Source organism: Gymnoscopelus microlampas (genome assembly GCF_963454915.1).
Source record: "Gymnoscopelus microlampas genome assembly, chromosome: 21".
Lineage (NCBI taxonomy): Eukaryota > Metazoa > Chordata > Actinopteri > Myctophiformes > Myctophidae > Gymnoscopelus > Gymnoscopelus microlampas.
Genome location: NC_139958.1, coordinates 34,808,302 through 34,822,106, shown reverse-complemented (window position 1 = coordinate 34,822,106; position 13,805 = coordinate 34,808,302). Strand labels below are relative to the sequence as shown.

The following is a 13,805-nucleotide window of genomic DNA, read 5'->3' as shown; positions in this document are numbered from 1 at the left end:
AAGTAGTTTGTTCATACTAAACACAAAAAGTCAGAATATGGAGATATGAGGTTTCTGCCCGACAGCAACGATGATTTTATTGATACATCGTGTTGTTGCAGCTGGCCAAGGAGGGGCTTATTTTAACTGCCTAACTGCTGGACAGGGATCAATATAGTCTTATCTTATGTCATAATAGACAAACATGTACATCTGACATCATTTATCTTTCCGTTCCCACAATAATATACGGAGAAATTGGGAATATTTTGGGCATATTTATAAACGGTGATTAATCATAATGAATCACAGTTAAACTGTGATAAATCTTTAGAAAGCTCTAATGGTAATACATCCTAATTTATTATATTTTATATTGTTGATCTCAAACGGCAAAGTAGCACAAGGTATCAAAGAAATGTAGTGGATTAAAAAGTGCAACATTTGCCTGAAAGTGCAGATACACCGACCATACACACACACACACACACACACACACACACTACAGAAAGTCATACATAAACACACACACACACACACACACACACACACACACACACACACACACACACACACACACACACACACACACACACACACACACACACACACACACACACACACACACACACACACACAGGCTCAGATAGCATGTAACCCAAGGCTTTGGTGTGACTGTGCGGTGAATTAGACATAGGCTGATATAAATACCAAGGGATCAGATGTTTGCCTTGTGAGGATCAGTTTATCTTTGGGAACAAAGCACTTTGGTCTCTTACCTCAGCCGGGAGGAGCTCGGCAGCACAAACTGTCTGGGCCACCGTTAGCATGTTAGCATTATCAATGTCGGTGTGCTTCGCAAACTTTTTTTTTACCACGGCCTTGGACCTCCATCTTGAATTTTCAGAGATAGAGCAGTGGTTCTCAAACTTTTTCATGTCAAGGAAGTTATACGCAGAGGGCAATTTATCCAAAGTCATTCTTAATCTTGACTATAAAAGTTTCACAAATATGTAATCATGGAACTTGGCAATTCACTCAAACATCTTATTTGGCCAGCTGTTGCACCTTGCCCTCAACTTCCTCACCATTGCACAAGAGTTGATATTACCAGAATATTAGTACAATCCATCTCTCTCTTCATGAGGCACGCAGAGGAACACAGAAATCACACTAGTTGACCAAATATAAAAGGCACAGGTAAACACAATGAGCACCAAAAGGCATTAAGAACATTATAACATCCTCTTTTTCCTCCAAAAGTCATCACTGGAAAAGGGCTTGATCCTGGAATTGTAGTAGCCTATCACATAAAAGCAGCTCCTTTTAAGTTTCCAGGTTTGTCTAAAATGTATGTTTGTAATGTAATAGTGTAGTCATTTTAATAATCTATAAATTATATCTATAAATATCTGTACTGTGATTTATGCCCATATATATGTGACCGATGTCATAGTACTCGGTCAATGCCCAAATATGGAGTTCACAGATGTCATACTGTGATACTGATGTCATACTCCAGATCCGACTGATGTCATGGACTGGCCAAGTACTCCGATAACGGGCTACTGCACTACTAGGTAATAATTGTGATTAATGGCTGGGCTTTACAATAATCAGCAGCGTAACGGGGCTTATCATTTGAGTCATAATAATGATGCAGCCAGGTCCGTCTCTCTCCATATGGCAGAGAGAGAGAGAGAGAGAGAGAGAGAGGGGGACCTGGGCTTTAGAAGCAGGAAGGGGGCTTTACAAGAGAGACAGTCATCTCTCTCACACAGGGAGAGCCAGACTCTCAACTGTCTCCTCGCAAAATTGGATTTCTATCCCCCGAGATTAGGATCAGACTTCCCCCTCTCTTTGTGACCCGCTCACCGCTCTATTAGAAAAACATGCACGGCTCCGAGACCGCCAGAAAAGCCCCCGGCCCGGTTCAGGCCCCCGGGTTGTCAAGTCTCCGATGACCTTTGACCTGCCTGTGCCCTCGCCCCTCCCCCCCCCCGATCCCACTAGGGCGGCTTCCTGTAAGCCCAGTGGTTCTCCAACATTTTCGTGCCAAGGACCCCCAAAATGGATATGTATGGTGGACGCGGACCCCCCACCTGAAAATATGTTGTGTGCCAGGGACCCCCAGAAGCAAAGATTTGTGTTAAAAATGTTTTGCACACATTTTCAAGATTTTTCAAAAATAGCAGATCTACAAGCTCATAGTGCCGCGCTATGAGCTTGTAGATCTGCTATTTTTTGAATAGCAAAAGTATAAAGTATGGATAAAGGGGTTAAAATGATTGGGACGCTTTATTAACAAATTTTGCTGGGGACCCCCTGGTATCCCCCAAAGGACCCCTGAGGGTCCCCGGACCCCACTTTGAGAACCAATGCTGTAAGCCTCTATTTCTCAATGAAGTGTCCGGGGACCACCAGGGGTCCAAATGGACCCTTACAAGTCTGACCCGTAAAGTTTACACCATAACTATAAAAATATAGTTTTAAAAATCGTTTAAAAAGTCAAGTGGATGGCAGAGTTCACGCCAACTATAAGAAAAATACAATGGTGAACGATCGTTATAGTGCTCAGTGTAAATGGCCCTTAAGGGTCAACTGGGTTCCATTTGTACACTTTGTACACTTTTAAAGTAACACTGAGGATTTTTACAGTGTAGTCCAGGGTCTTTACGCCTATAATGCATATTCAACTAGTGGGCCCTTGAAATTAAAAAGGTTGAGGAACTGAACTAAACTACACCGGTAACCCAGTCGACACTGTTCAATCCTCAGTGTTCATTTAACTCTGAGAGACTCTCGTTGTTGGGGACCTGTAAAAAGGGACCGTTTGGACCCTATAGTGGCCCCAGAACCCGACATTGAGAACCAACCAGCACACACGATGGGACGCTTCCTGTAAAAAAGCGCCGAGCCTGTCAGCCAACCACAGGTGTCATCCATTTGACTTCGATCCCCCCCCCCCTCCCCCCCCGCCCGAAGGGAATATGACTATCAGCGCAGAGGCGGGTGGGGGGGGGGACAAAGGACTGTCTGTGTTCGTCGGGTGAGACAAGCGGACATCGTTTATGTCATTGTCAGTTCACACTATGCCCCCCAACCCCGCTTTGCATGTACAACACTGGTATTAACTATCAACCCACTGTGTTCCTCTTTTGTTGTGTCAGACACATGGCAAACATGCAATATGACACGGACACCGCAAACTCCCGATGCTGCCTGCCGATAACGCCGGAGAGAGAGAGAGAGAGAGAGAGAGAGAGAGAGAGAGAGAGAGAGAGAGAGAGAGAGAGAGAGAGAGAGAGAGAGAGAGAGAGAGAGAGAGAGAGAGAGAGAGAGAGAGAGAGAGAGAGAGAGAGCGCGCCGGTTTACTGTAACGCAAACCAGCTTGTTCGGATCAACATATTTTTACTGTCATCTTGGTGGGGGGAAAAAAATATGTAAATTGTGTGTTCCTGTCAGGAATGAGGTACTTTATTTTCACGGCACATTAAAGTGAATTTAACTCGGTCGTTCTCTCTCTGAGTTATAAATACCTCAATTGACACAGAGGATTTGACTGCGTAATTCCCCGTGTATAAAACATAATGATAAATATATGATAGCATAAATATGTCAAATGTATTTTCCCCAAACTCCCCAAGCAGTCGAGGGTTCGCGGAAACCTTACTTAACACACAAAACGATGATGTCAAATTTTCACTTCCAAGTAAGAGCGTCCCCCGCAACAGCCGCCCCCCCCCCCACCACCCCGTGCTGGAGTTATGCGATCTTTCAGAAAAACAGCCAGGGCGAAAGTTCAGAAGATGCTGGTGGTGTGTGGAGTGTCTTGTTTCTACACCTAGTGCTCTGTTTTTTTTTTATACGAGCTGTTTGTTATTTCATACTGTAGGGTCTGACTCTGTGTTCCTGAGAAAAAGGAAGGAAAAAAGAAAGAAAGAAAGACAGACAGACCCAGGGTATTTGGTTGAACAAAGATCTGACAGATGACTCACAAATTTGAGTCACTGACAGAAAATGGCTCCAGGCCATATGGACTGTCTGCACATATCTCTACCTCCCTCTCTCTCTCTCCCTCTCTGGATGCTCTACACTGTACATTAACTACATACATGACCATCTATCATCAAAGGCCTCCGCGAACATCATCTCGACTCAATTTCACATTAAGTGGAGCGCCTGTCAGTTAACCCGGGGTTTAAGTCAATTACCAGCCCACAGATGCCAAAGCCCTGCACCATTTCACCTAATTCAGTGGAAAAGAAATATCCTCAGATCCCGGTCAGATCGGCCAACCAAAGCATCGCGTCTTTGAGGACCGCCAATTCGTCAGACCGTTACTCCGAATCACATGTTGCGGGTTTGGAGGCGTGTGAGGCTCTACACGCTCTGTAAAGCCTGATTTATGCTTGCGTGCCGGTGTCAGTCGTGCTCAGTAAATGGCAGATCTGCAAGCTCACAGCGCGTCACGAACGTGACGCGCTGTGAGCTTGTAGATCGGCTATTTACGGCATGCCATGCAACACCAGCCGTGCGAGTATAAATTAGGCTTAAGAGGGAATGCAGCGGGAAAGTTTCGAGATTTTCCCTCGACTCGTGTTCCCCAATCTAGCACTTCTCTCTCCCACACTGGATCATATCTGATATATCTATGGTCGAGGAACGACGGCATTTTTGTTCTGTGCTCACACACACACACATTCTAGCCAAGTCATGACTTAATAAGGTAGTAAGGTTACACTTTCCAAGTTAAAGGTGCAGTAAGTGATATTTTCTTGTTGAATGGCTATATATTCTGATAGCGATCATTGCTGCAGACTAGAGTGTCTGTTTTCTTCAGTAACAGGGGTCTCCCTGTCTCTCCAGCTCTTAAGTAAACAGAAAACGCATTTATAGGTTGAGATAACAATTTTATCCAATCGAGACAGACGACACATACCGGATACAGGAGAAACAAGTGCAATTGGAAGTGATGGCACAAAGAAATCAGCAGACGCGCAATTTAAACTGGAACCATATAAAATTGAAGCTGATAAATGGGTACTCTCTCCTGATTGGATGAAATTGGCAAACCACCTGAAAACGTATTTTCTGTTCTTTTGAAGTGCTGGAGAGACGCAGAGACCCCTGTGGTTGAACAAAACGGTCTATAGCAATGATTACGAATAGAGCTTTAACTTTTTCAACAACCCTTTTTTGGTGTTAGCCAAAAAACTATTCACTTAACACTTACTGTAAAGTAGCACTCAGGATTTTACATAGCAGTTTCCTTTTAATGTTGGTGAAGTAAGTATTAGGGCTGGGCAATATATTGACATTACATCAATATGGTGATATGAGACTAGATATCATCCTGGCCCTATTTTATACTTAAAAATATATCAAAAATACATCGTGAAAATATAAGCCAATCTACAAGGTCACAAAGCGTCACTCTGCAACGTGTTGTGAGCTTGTAGATTGTCCATTTTCTTTTAAATGTGGACAATCCTACTAGGTATTTCAGCTTACAGTATCTGCCAGTTGGCCTCATTTAGGTCACCGTGGAACAGAAATTAATCAGCTAAATGTGGCATGGAGTGTGGCGCTGGTGTTGTGTGTTCTTTAGCCTCGTCCCCTCCAGGCAGAACGGCTTCAGCTGTAAAAAAAACATGGCTTCCCAGAGGCTTGTTTACCAGATGCTTCTCACGAGCAGGAGAAAAGCCCAGCCCAGCCACACTCGGCAACAAAACACTCTCCAGAATGCGAAAAGACCTCAACGGTAGTGATGCCTTTTTCCCTCCGGCTGGTGTCAGCCCTCATTGCAGAGACTTGCAAAACAAAAGTCCTCGAGGGTGATTTGTGCTCTAGTTGCGTGTCGGTGTCGCGCAACCAAAATAGCTGATCTACAAGCTCGCGACACGTCTCAGCACAACGTCCTTGTGAGCTTGTAGAGCAGCTATTTTCGGGGCGCAACATGCCGCGTAGCCAAGAAATGTATAAATCAGTCATTACATTGATGTTGTTTTTTCCCGCATGGTTGAATGCTTTGGCACCAGAAGTTGGTGCCCAAATCATAGGTTCAAATCTTCAAAGTGTGGTGTGATGATGTGAGGGCGCAAAACACTGATGTCGGACATTTTTTATGCTGACACGTTATGCGCGGTCCCATATTCAAAATATGCTCTTTAAATCCGCATTACGCAGGCCTCTCACAATGGTGTTATTCAACCGGCGAATACATGCAGCATGTGCGGTGTTCTTGATCTATATACGGTGGGTTAGTTTCGACAAAAGCAGATTTTGATCTGTCGAAGGATTAGCTCAAAACTCTGGTTCTAATTTCCACAAAGCTAGCCGTTTTTGACCAGGAATGGAATAGGCTTCTCCGTTAGCTCTTTTTATAAATGCATAGCCATATATATATGTTAAATGTCTTGCCGTCTTCCGTTTTATTATTTTATTTTAAATATACTGCATGTGCTTTGGGAATAAAGCTTTTCTGACAGCATACTGTAGATGCCTTAGCAACCACCATGTAACTATGTACAACTGTATAAACTTTGAACACCCTAGAGGGAATTTTATGTTTTCCCTCTTTTCGCCCACGAATACAGCACAGCTGTACTGTAACGTTAGCAGTGGTGGAAAAAGTAAAAGTATCAATACTGCAATGTAGTATCAATACTGCAATGTAGTTACTTGAGTAAAAGTGCAAAGGTATTGGTATCAAAATGTACTTAGTACCAAAAGTAAAAGTACTAAAATGTTTGAAAATAGCAGATCTACAAGCTCACAACGCGTCGCGATGTGATGCGTTGTGAGCTTGTAGATTGTCTATTTTCAAATAGCCTAGGTAGAAAATAGGGCTAAAGTGGTTAAAGTATGTTTTATAACTTAATCATTTATATCTGCAAAGTCACTAGCAACTAAAGTTTTCAAATAATTGTAGTGGAGTAAAACTACAATATTTGCCCCTGAGATGTAGTGGAGTAGAAGTAAAAGCAATGAAATTGGAAAATACTCCAGCAAAGTCCCTCAAAATTGTACTTAAGTACAGTACTTGAGTAAATGTACTTAAGTTACTTTACACCAGGGGTTCCCAAAGTTGGGGTCGCGGGAGACTGACGGTGGGGTCGCGAATTAATTTTTTATTTTATTTTAAATTCAACAGAATGGATGAAATACAATCTAAAAATGGTACATTTTACCATTTTAATACATTACAAATGTGCACCGAACGTGCAAGTTCGTGTGCATAAATGACCTCCAGGTTTAGGTGGGGTCGCGAGTCAATTCCCGCATTATTTTTGGGGTTTTGCGGGCTGAAAAGTTTTGGGAACCCATGCTTTACACACCACCGCGATAATACTCACATATGTAGTAGTACTCTCTGCCTGGGCGGAACTCAAAGCCCAAGGAGAACGGGGTGAAGAGCTGGAACTTCTCGGAGAACTTGAGCGGCCCGTTGGGCGACAGGGGCCTGTTGCACTCCCAGCGCTTGAAGCCCTTGGCCGTGTGGTCGCAGGAGCTGTAGCCGTCGTAGTTCACCATGTAGAGGACGTAGCGCTCGGCCCGCTCGTCCGGCACCGGGTCCATGTAGTGCGGACAGTAGACGTCCAAGTAGTCGTTTATGCACACGTCGATGTGGTAGTCGCCCCGGTAAAACCTGTGTGACACAACAAAAAGGAGAAAACAGAGAGAGAGGCGTGCTCGTTGAGGAACGGTGTCACAAAGCGTATTTTGGACTTGTGTGTGCGCGCAGTGGTGGAAAAAGTATTCAAATGTTTTACTTAAGTTAAAGTATCAGTGCTGCAATGTAGACGTACTCTGTTACAGGTCAAAGTCCGGAATTCAAAATTTACACGAGTAAAAGTACAACAGTATTGGTGTCAAAATGTACTTAAAGGTAGGGTAAGTGATTTGCTTTGGTTAAAATAAGTGTTAAATAGCTCTATATTCTGATAGTACTCATTGCTATAGAGTGTTTGTTCAGTAAAAGGAGTCTCCTTGTCTCTCCACCTCTTTATTAAACAGAAAATGCATTTTCGTTTCAGTTTCAGTTTCATTTACAATTTTATCCAATCAGGATAGAGAACTCAATCAGGATATAGATTAAACAAGTGAAATTGGAAGTGATGACACTAAGAAATGAGCAGGCAAAAATTAGAACTGGAACACTATACAAATTAAGCTTAAAATGGGTACTTTCTCCTGATTGGCTGAGATTTTGACACCTACCGGAAAATGTATTTTCTGTTTATTAAAGAGCTGGAGAGACGGGGAAACTCCTGTTACTGAAAAAACACTGTATAGCAATGATTACTATCAGAATATAGTATTTTAACCTTTTAACAAAATACCTTTTGTTTTAACCAAAAATATCACTTACCCTACCTTTAAAGTACCAAAAGTAAAAGGACTAAAATGTTTGAAAATAGCAGATCTACAAGCTCACAACGCGTCGCGATGCGACGCGTTGTGAGCTTGTAGATCGGCTATTTTCAAATAGCCTAGGTATAAAATATGGCTAAAGTGGTTAATGTATGTTCTATAACGGAATGATTTATATCTGCAAAGGAACGAGTAACTAAAGTTTTCAAATAACTGTAGTGGAGTAAAAGTACAATATTTGCCTCTGAGATGTAGTGGAGTAGAAGTAAAAGTATTGGAAATTGGAAATACTTCAGTAAGGTAAAAGCACCTCAACATTGTACTTAAGCACAGTACTTGAGTAAATGTACTTAATCTGTATAATCGTGCAATATAATAAGTCAGATAAAATTGACTTTGATACGAAGGACACCGGCGCAGCAGGCAAAGTGACCCGTGGCTCCCATTTGCAATGAACAAGTCAATGGATGAATTGGTTTTCGTGTGGCGTCAGCAAAACGCCGCCGGTTAATCTAATATAGGGCGGCGGATCAATATCAATGTGACACGTTTGATGGCGGAACGATTTTCGGAAACGTTATCTTCTCATGAACGTCTAAAACGGTTACTTTTCACCAAAGGGGGAAGGCCTGGCCTCTTTTTTTTAACAACATTTTTCATCCCACGATTTTGTAACCCATTTTTTCACCCAGTGCCAAATGCCCACGTAATCCTGGGCGCTACTCTCCCTCTGCCAGCCTAGGGAGAGCCTAGAACTGGGCTCATGCCTCCTTCAATGCATGAGGAGCTAGCAGGCCGCTTCTTATCGCCTGGCAGTTTCAACCAGGCATCCCTAATTTGGTCATCAAATATTTTTGCTATGAATTATTGTCGCCAGACAGCGACAATATTCACTATTGTGAGACGCTTGAACACCATCAGTCGCCCGCTGTTGTGCACCGAGCAGCAAAGGGTCGCTCAAGGGCCCCCTCCTTGATGACAGCGGGGTGACCCGTCCGGTGATTCAAACCGTAGACACAGACACCGACACCGACCCGCTTCTCTAAAAACTATACATTATACGGCTCTCATAAGTCCAAGTTCATTCCAGAGCCGCTGACAAAAGGATCATTCTTTAAGGTGTTGCACCACAGGGCCCCCGTTGTCTTCAGGCAACACAAAAAGTTAACAGATGTGCTTTGACTGACAGGACACATTGAAGACAGATACGCCACAAATCAATGAAAAGATACATCCCGGGTACCGCTCCTCTGGTTTTGCTTACAGGGTCTCATCATGTCACTCTCAATCATCTCGGTCCTCTCGTGAGACCCCCCCCCCCCCTTCGACCCGATCCCACCCTCGCGAAATCTCTTACGCCACACCACCACCAGTCAGGACTAAGCCATATATCAATGTTCGCGCTGGGCGGCAGTGACTTATGCTGGTGCTGAAATTAAAGTCCCCAAGCGCTACAGGGCTAATCCCCTGGTTAGCATGTGCCGTTAGCAGCTTTCGAGAGGATCCCTCCAAAGAATGAGATTTTCATTAGTCCAATATGACAAGCTGATGTAGGAGCCCCTTGTGGAATCTCTTAAAGGTCTGGGAAAATAAGGCTCGTTCTCAGGCCTCTCTGTGTTTTGGGGTTTTTTTTCCCCCCGTGCCTGGTGTTTACTGTAAACTGAGTGGTCAGGAGATGATGGGAGGCGAAAAGACACAAGGCGAAGATATGCCAGGTATTCATTCCTGGGGAGAGTGATTGGAAACACATAATCCCATAGGCACCATATAAGGTTGCATTTTAGTCGCTTTGTGTGGAAACCTTGTATGAACCAAAACCATTACTTGTCAGGAAATGTAAAATAAAAATAAAAAAGAACCTGTGGTCCAATAGGTCCAGCGTGGTTATTATTTAGTCACAAGCTCTAGTTAACACTTTTCATGGGTTCAATAGTCATACAAATCCAGAGACACACGTAACCACTTTCAAAAGTAGCGGAAATAAAGCTTGTACGTAGGCTATTTCGGCTACATTTGCCCCGCCACTCTTACCGCGAGGAAGTAGGGCATTAATTGACAAAACAAACAAAAAACATTCAAAGTTGGACGTACGGAGATACAAGGTTTCGGCCCCAACAAGCCAAACGATATAAGGTTGCATTCGTGAAGCTTTTAGCGGAGACAGATTGGGGCTGGGTACGGGACGGGTGCGGTATATATACGCCGTTCCCCTGCAGCCTCTAATGGCCCCGCGGCGGCTTCGGTATCACTGACATGCTGCGGATATCTTCAATACCCCGCCTCTTGTTCATTGACACAGCGAGAGGGTCGCCGGGGGGAGACATGCTGCGGACCGTGTCTGAGCATGCAGAGCTCCGATGATCCCATACGGGTGACCTCACTGGAGCGCCGTGTATGTGTGTGTCTGTGTGTGCGCGGACTTGTATTACTATGCTTTTAAGTGCCAAAAGTCCCCACAAGTACAGTAGAATTTGAGAAATAAGACACTGCGAGGGACAATTTTCCCGGTCCTCACTAGTGACACGGACGTTTTATGGTTAAAATTGGATTTTTATGAGGTAGGTTTACGGTTCGGAAAAGATTGGGTTGGGATTTGGCATTTTTAGAGGTTAGGTTTAGGAGGTCGGAGTTATGGTTGATTTATTATTAGCCGCGCGCCAGTATCATGCGCCAAAAATAGCCGATCTACAAGCTCACAACGGGTCGCAGCGCGACCCGTTGTGAGCTTGTAGATCGGCTATTTTCGGCTTTAGGATTAAAAAAAATATGGGTTTAAGGGGTAAATATGTAATTCGTACGGAAAAAGTCTGCTTATTAAAATGCTGATGTCCTCGCGAGTATAGCAATACAAAAGGTGTGTGCTAGTGTGTATGTGTGAACGAACGTGTTGGGAGAACTCGCTCTTTCCAGACGATCTGGGACCCTCACTGGCCCTGGATCAGTGCGTTATGCCTATAGCCCGGAGGCTGGGTTATGGTATAACGGAGCTGATCGCAGGCCAGGCAGAGAGAGAGGGAACAGCGGCAGTGTGGCACAGCTGTTGTCGCTGACACGTACAAGTCAAAGGCTTTGGGGGAGGCGTGAGCAGCATAACGGCCGATGTGCGTGCGCGGCCATGCGTGTGCGTTTGTGTGTGTGTGTGTGTGTGTGTGTTTGTGCGTGCGTGCTTGCTTTGTGGCCTGCTGGGGGTATCAGGTTGTCGTTATACGGATTGCAAATGTGCTGTAGGATTAGTGGTGGTCCTACTGGGTGTGCTGGGGCCATGGAGGAGTGAGAAGTGTGTGTGTGGTTGTGTGTGTAGTGTGTGTGTAGTGTGTGTGTGTGTGTGTGTGTGTGTGTGTGTGTGTGTGTGTGTGTGTGTGTGTGTGTGTGTGTGTGTGTGTGTGTGTGTGTGTGTGTGTGTGTGTGTGTGTGTGTGTTAGTGGGTGGGAGGGGGGCGCATTGAAAACCTCAGTGTTAATTTAACTCAGACGGCGTACAAACGGAACCCAATGAACCCGAAATATTCTCTCAGAGTGGAAATTACAGTGTGTGTGTTTAAAATGTGTGTACGCTCTCAGAGTGGATATTACAACGCGCATGTGTTCAAAAGTGTGTGTGTGTGTGGGTGTCCTGCGTAGTCGTCAGCCAAAATTCTCATCTTTTCTCCCCCCCCCCCCTCCCCAGCTCCCTCTCTCTCTCTAATTATAGCGTGGTGGTCAAACATGAAACCCAAGGCCTTGTTTTCCTTCTTCCTCTTTTCTCAGGCTCTCTCTCCGGCGGCGGAGCAGCTTTTTAGCCTCCGGGGCGGAGGAGGAACCCAGCATGGCTTCCGTCAGTATAGCCTCCGTTTTTTCCTGAGCCAATCAACAGATACCATAAGTGACAGGGGGGTGGGGGGGGGGGGGGGGCGAGCGGCTTCACAATATCATTTCCTCCTCCCCCGGCAGAAGTCAGAGCTGTGGGGGCTAGTAGTAGCCTCTTTGCTTTGTGTCCGGCTCTCTCTGGCATTTTCTCCGCTAAGCCTTTAACACCATGTTTAAACTTGTGCGCCTATCTGCATGTCAGCCTTCGGCTGTCAATCAGCGGTTCCATTTGTACGGGGGGGGGGGGGGGGGCGTTTTCTTAACCACTTACGCGTCCCTCAGGGCTCTATACTAGCGCTTTCTCTGTTTTCAGCTCTACATTAAACTTTATATCTGATCTACAAGCTTGCGAACGCGTTCGCAACCATCAGATTTTCTGTGAATGCTCTCCCCCAGAATACGGATGCTGGTTAACCACTTACATGTCAACCTCACATACTTTTGTCGCACAAGTAGCGAAAACAGACGATCTTACCAGCTCGACGTGCTTGAATTAAATTGTGATATTATCAAACCGTACATTTCAAACATATCCGTCTACATTTTCCAAAGGAAATGCATGAATGTATTAAATCAGTCTGACCACAAAGCATGGATAAAAAATGAAATGACCAGAGGGGGGATATCTAAAGCAGAGGCATGGATTTCACCCCCTCCCTCCCCCCCAGCAAATCGAGCCCTGCCCCGGGACTAACCCTCAAGATTAGCAAGGATTAAATGGAGGAGGAGTTTGTAATGAACGCTGCTCTGATGGGAGTTATGGACTGGGGGTGGGGGGTGGGGGGGGTTCAGGGGGGGTTGTAAAAGTGATGATGGCGTGAATTACTGCCAGATGTTGGTGAAATGCAGTAAACAGGTAGTGTGTGTGTGTGTGTGTGGGGGGGGGGGGGGGTGTACACATAAATCCTGGCCAAGCGCTCGATACAAAACAGGAATCAAATCAAACTTTTGTTTATACATTGCAACATTTCATAAAGCAAGTAGCTGTTCCAAAAGGTTAGGACCAAAAATAGTTAAAAGCATGCTTCTCCATCGATGGCTCTTTTTTTTGTTCTAGTCTTTGGAGCAGCTAAGAGAGAATACTAGTGTCAGAGGATCTAAGGGTTCTGCTGGGCGATGGATATGATGAAATACATACTGGGAGGTGTGAAATGGGACTAGAGGATCGTGACACACTGTTTTGTTTTAAGTTCTTGGGAGATCTAACATACAGGTAGACTGGGGGCTACACACACACACACACACACACATATTCTGGATTTCCAAATACCAGAATAAATCTTTTGGTGTTGAGATTTCTCCATTTCGCTGCAGATACGATCTTTCAATCATTTCCCCCGAAGTGGCTTTGTACTTTTAAAGCTATTCAGAGAGTCATTAAGCTTTCAGCACGCTCATCAAGGCCACGAAACAGTTGTGTTTCATTTAATCAGAGTGCAGCACAATGTCGTGGCATTGAATCTTGTTGAAGGTGCAATTATTCAACAGTGGGAGGCAAAAAAAAGAAAGAAAGAAAGACTCTGGCTAAACTTTATCATGAGACGGTGTGGCTCTAACTCTTAATAGCCAGTGATGGGAGAAGTTCTCACATGTTTTACTGAAGTA

At 44.6% G+C, this 13,805-nt stretch overlaps 1 protein-coding gene across 2 annotated transcripts in view; it reads right to left on the bottom strand.

The window, feature by feature from the left end:
- The window catches only part of LOC311038071 (ephrin-A5b-like), a 96,142-nt gene that overhangs the window by 9,687 nt on the left and 72,650 nt on the right, over nt 1–13,805 (bottom strand). For both annotated transcript variants that reach the window (XM_084047382.1, XM_084047383.1), the window contains exon 2: nt 7,338–7,630. In XM_084047382.1, coding sequence (XP_083903508.1) covers nt 7,338–7,630 — 293 coding nt within the window. The remainder of the gene's footprint in view (nt 1–7,337; nt 7,631–13,805) is intronic.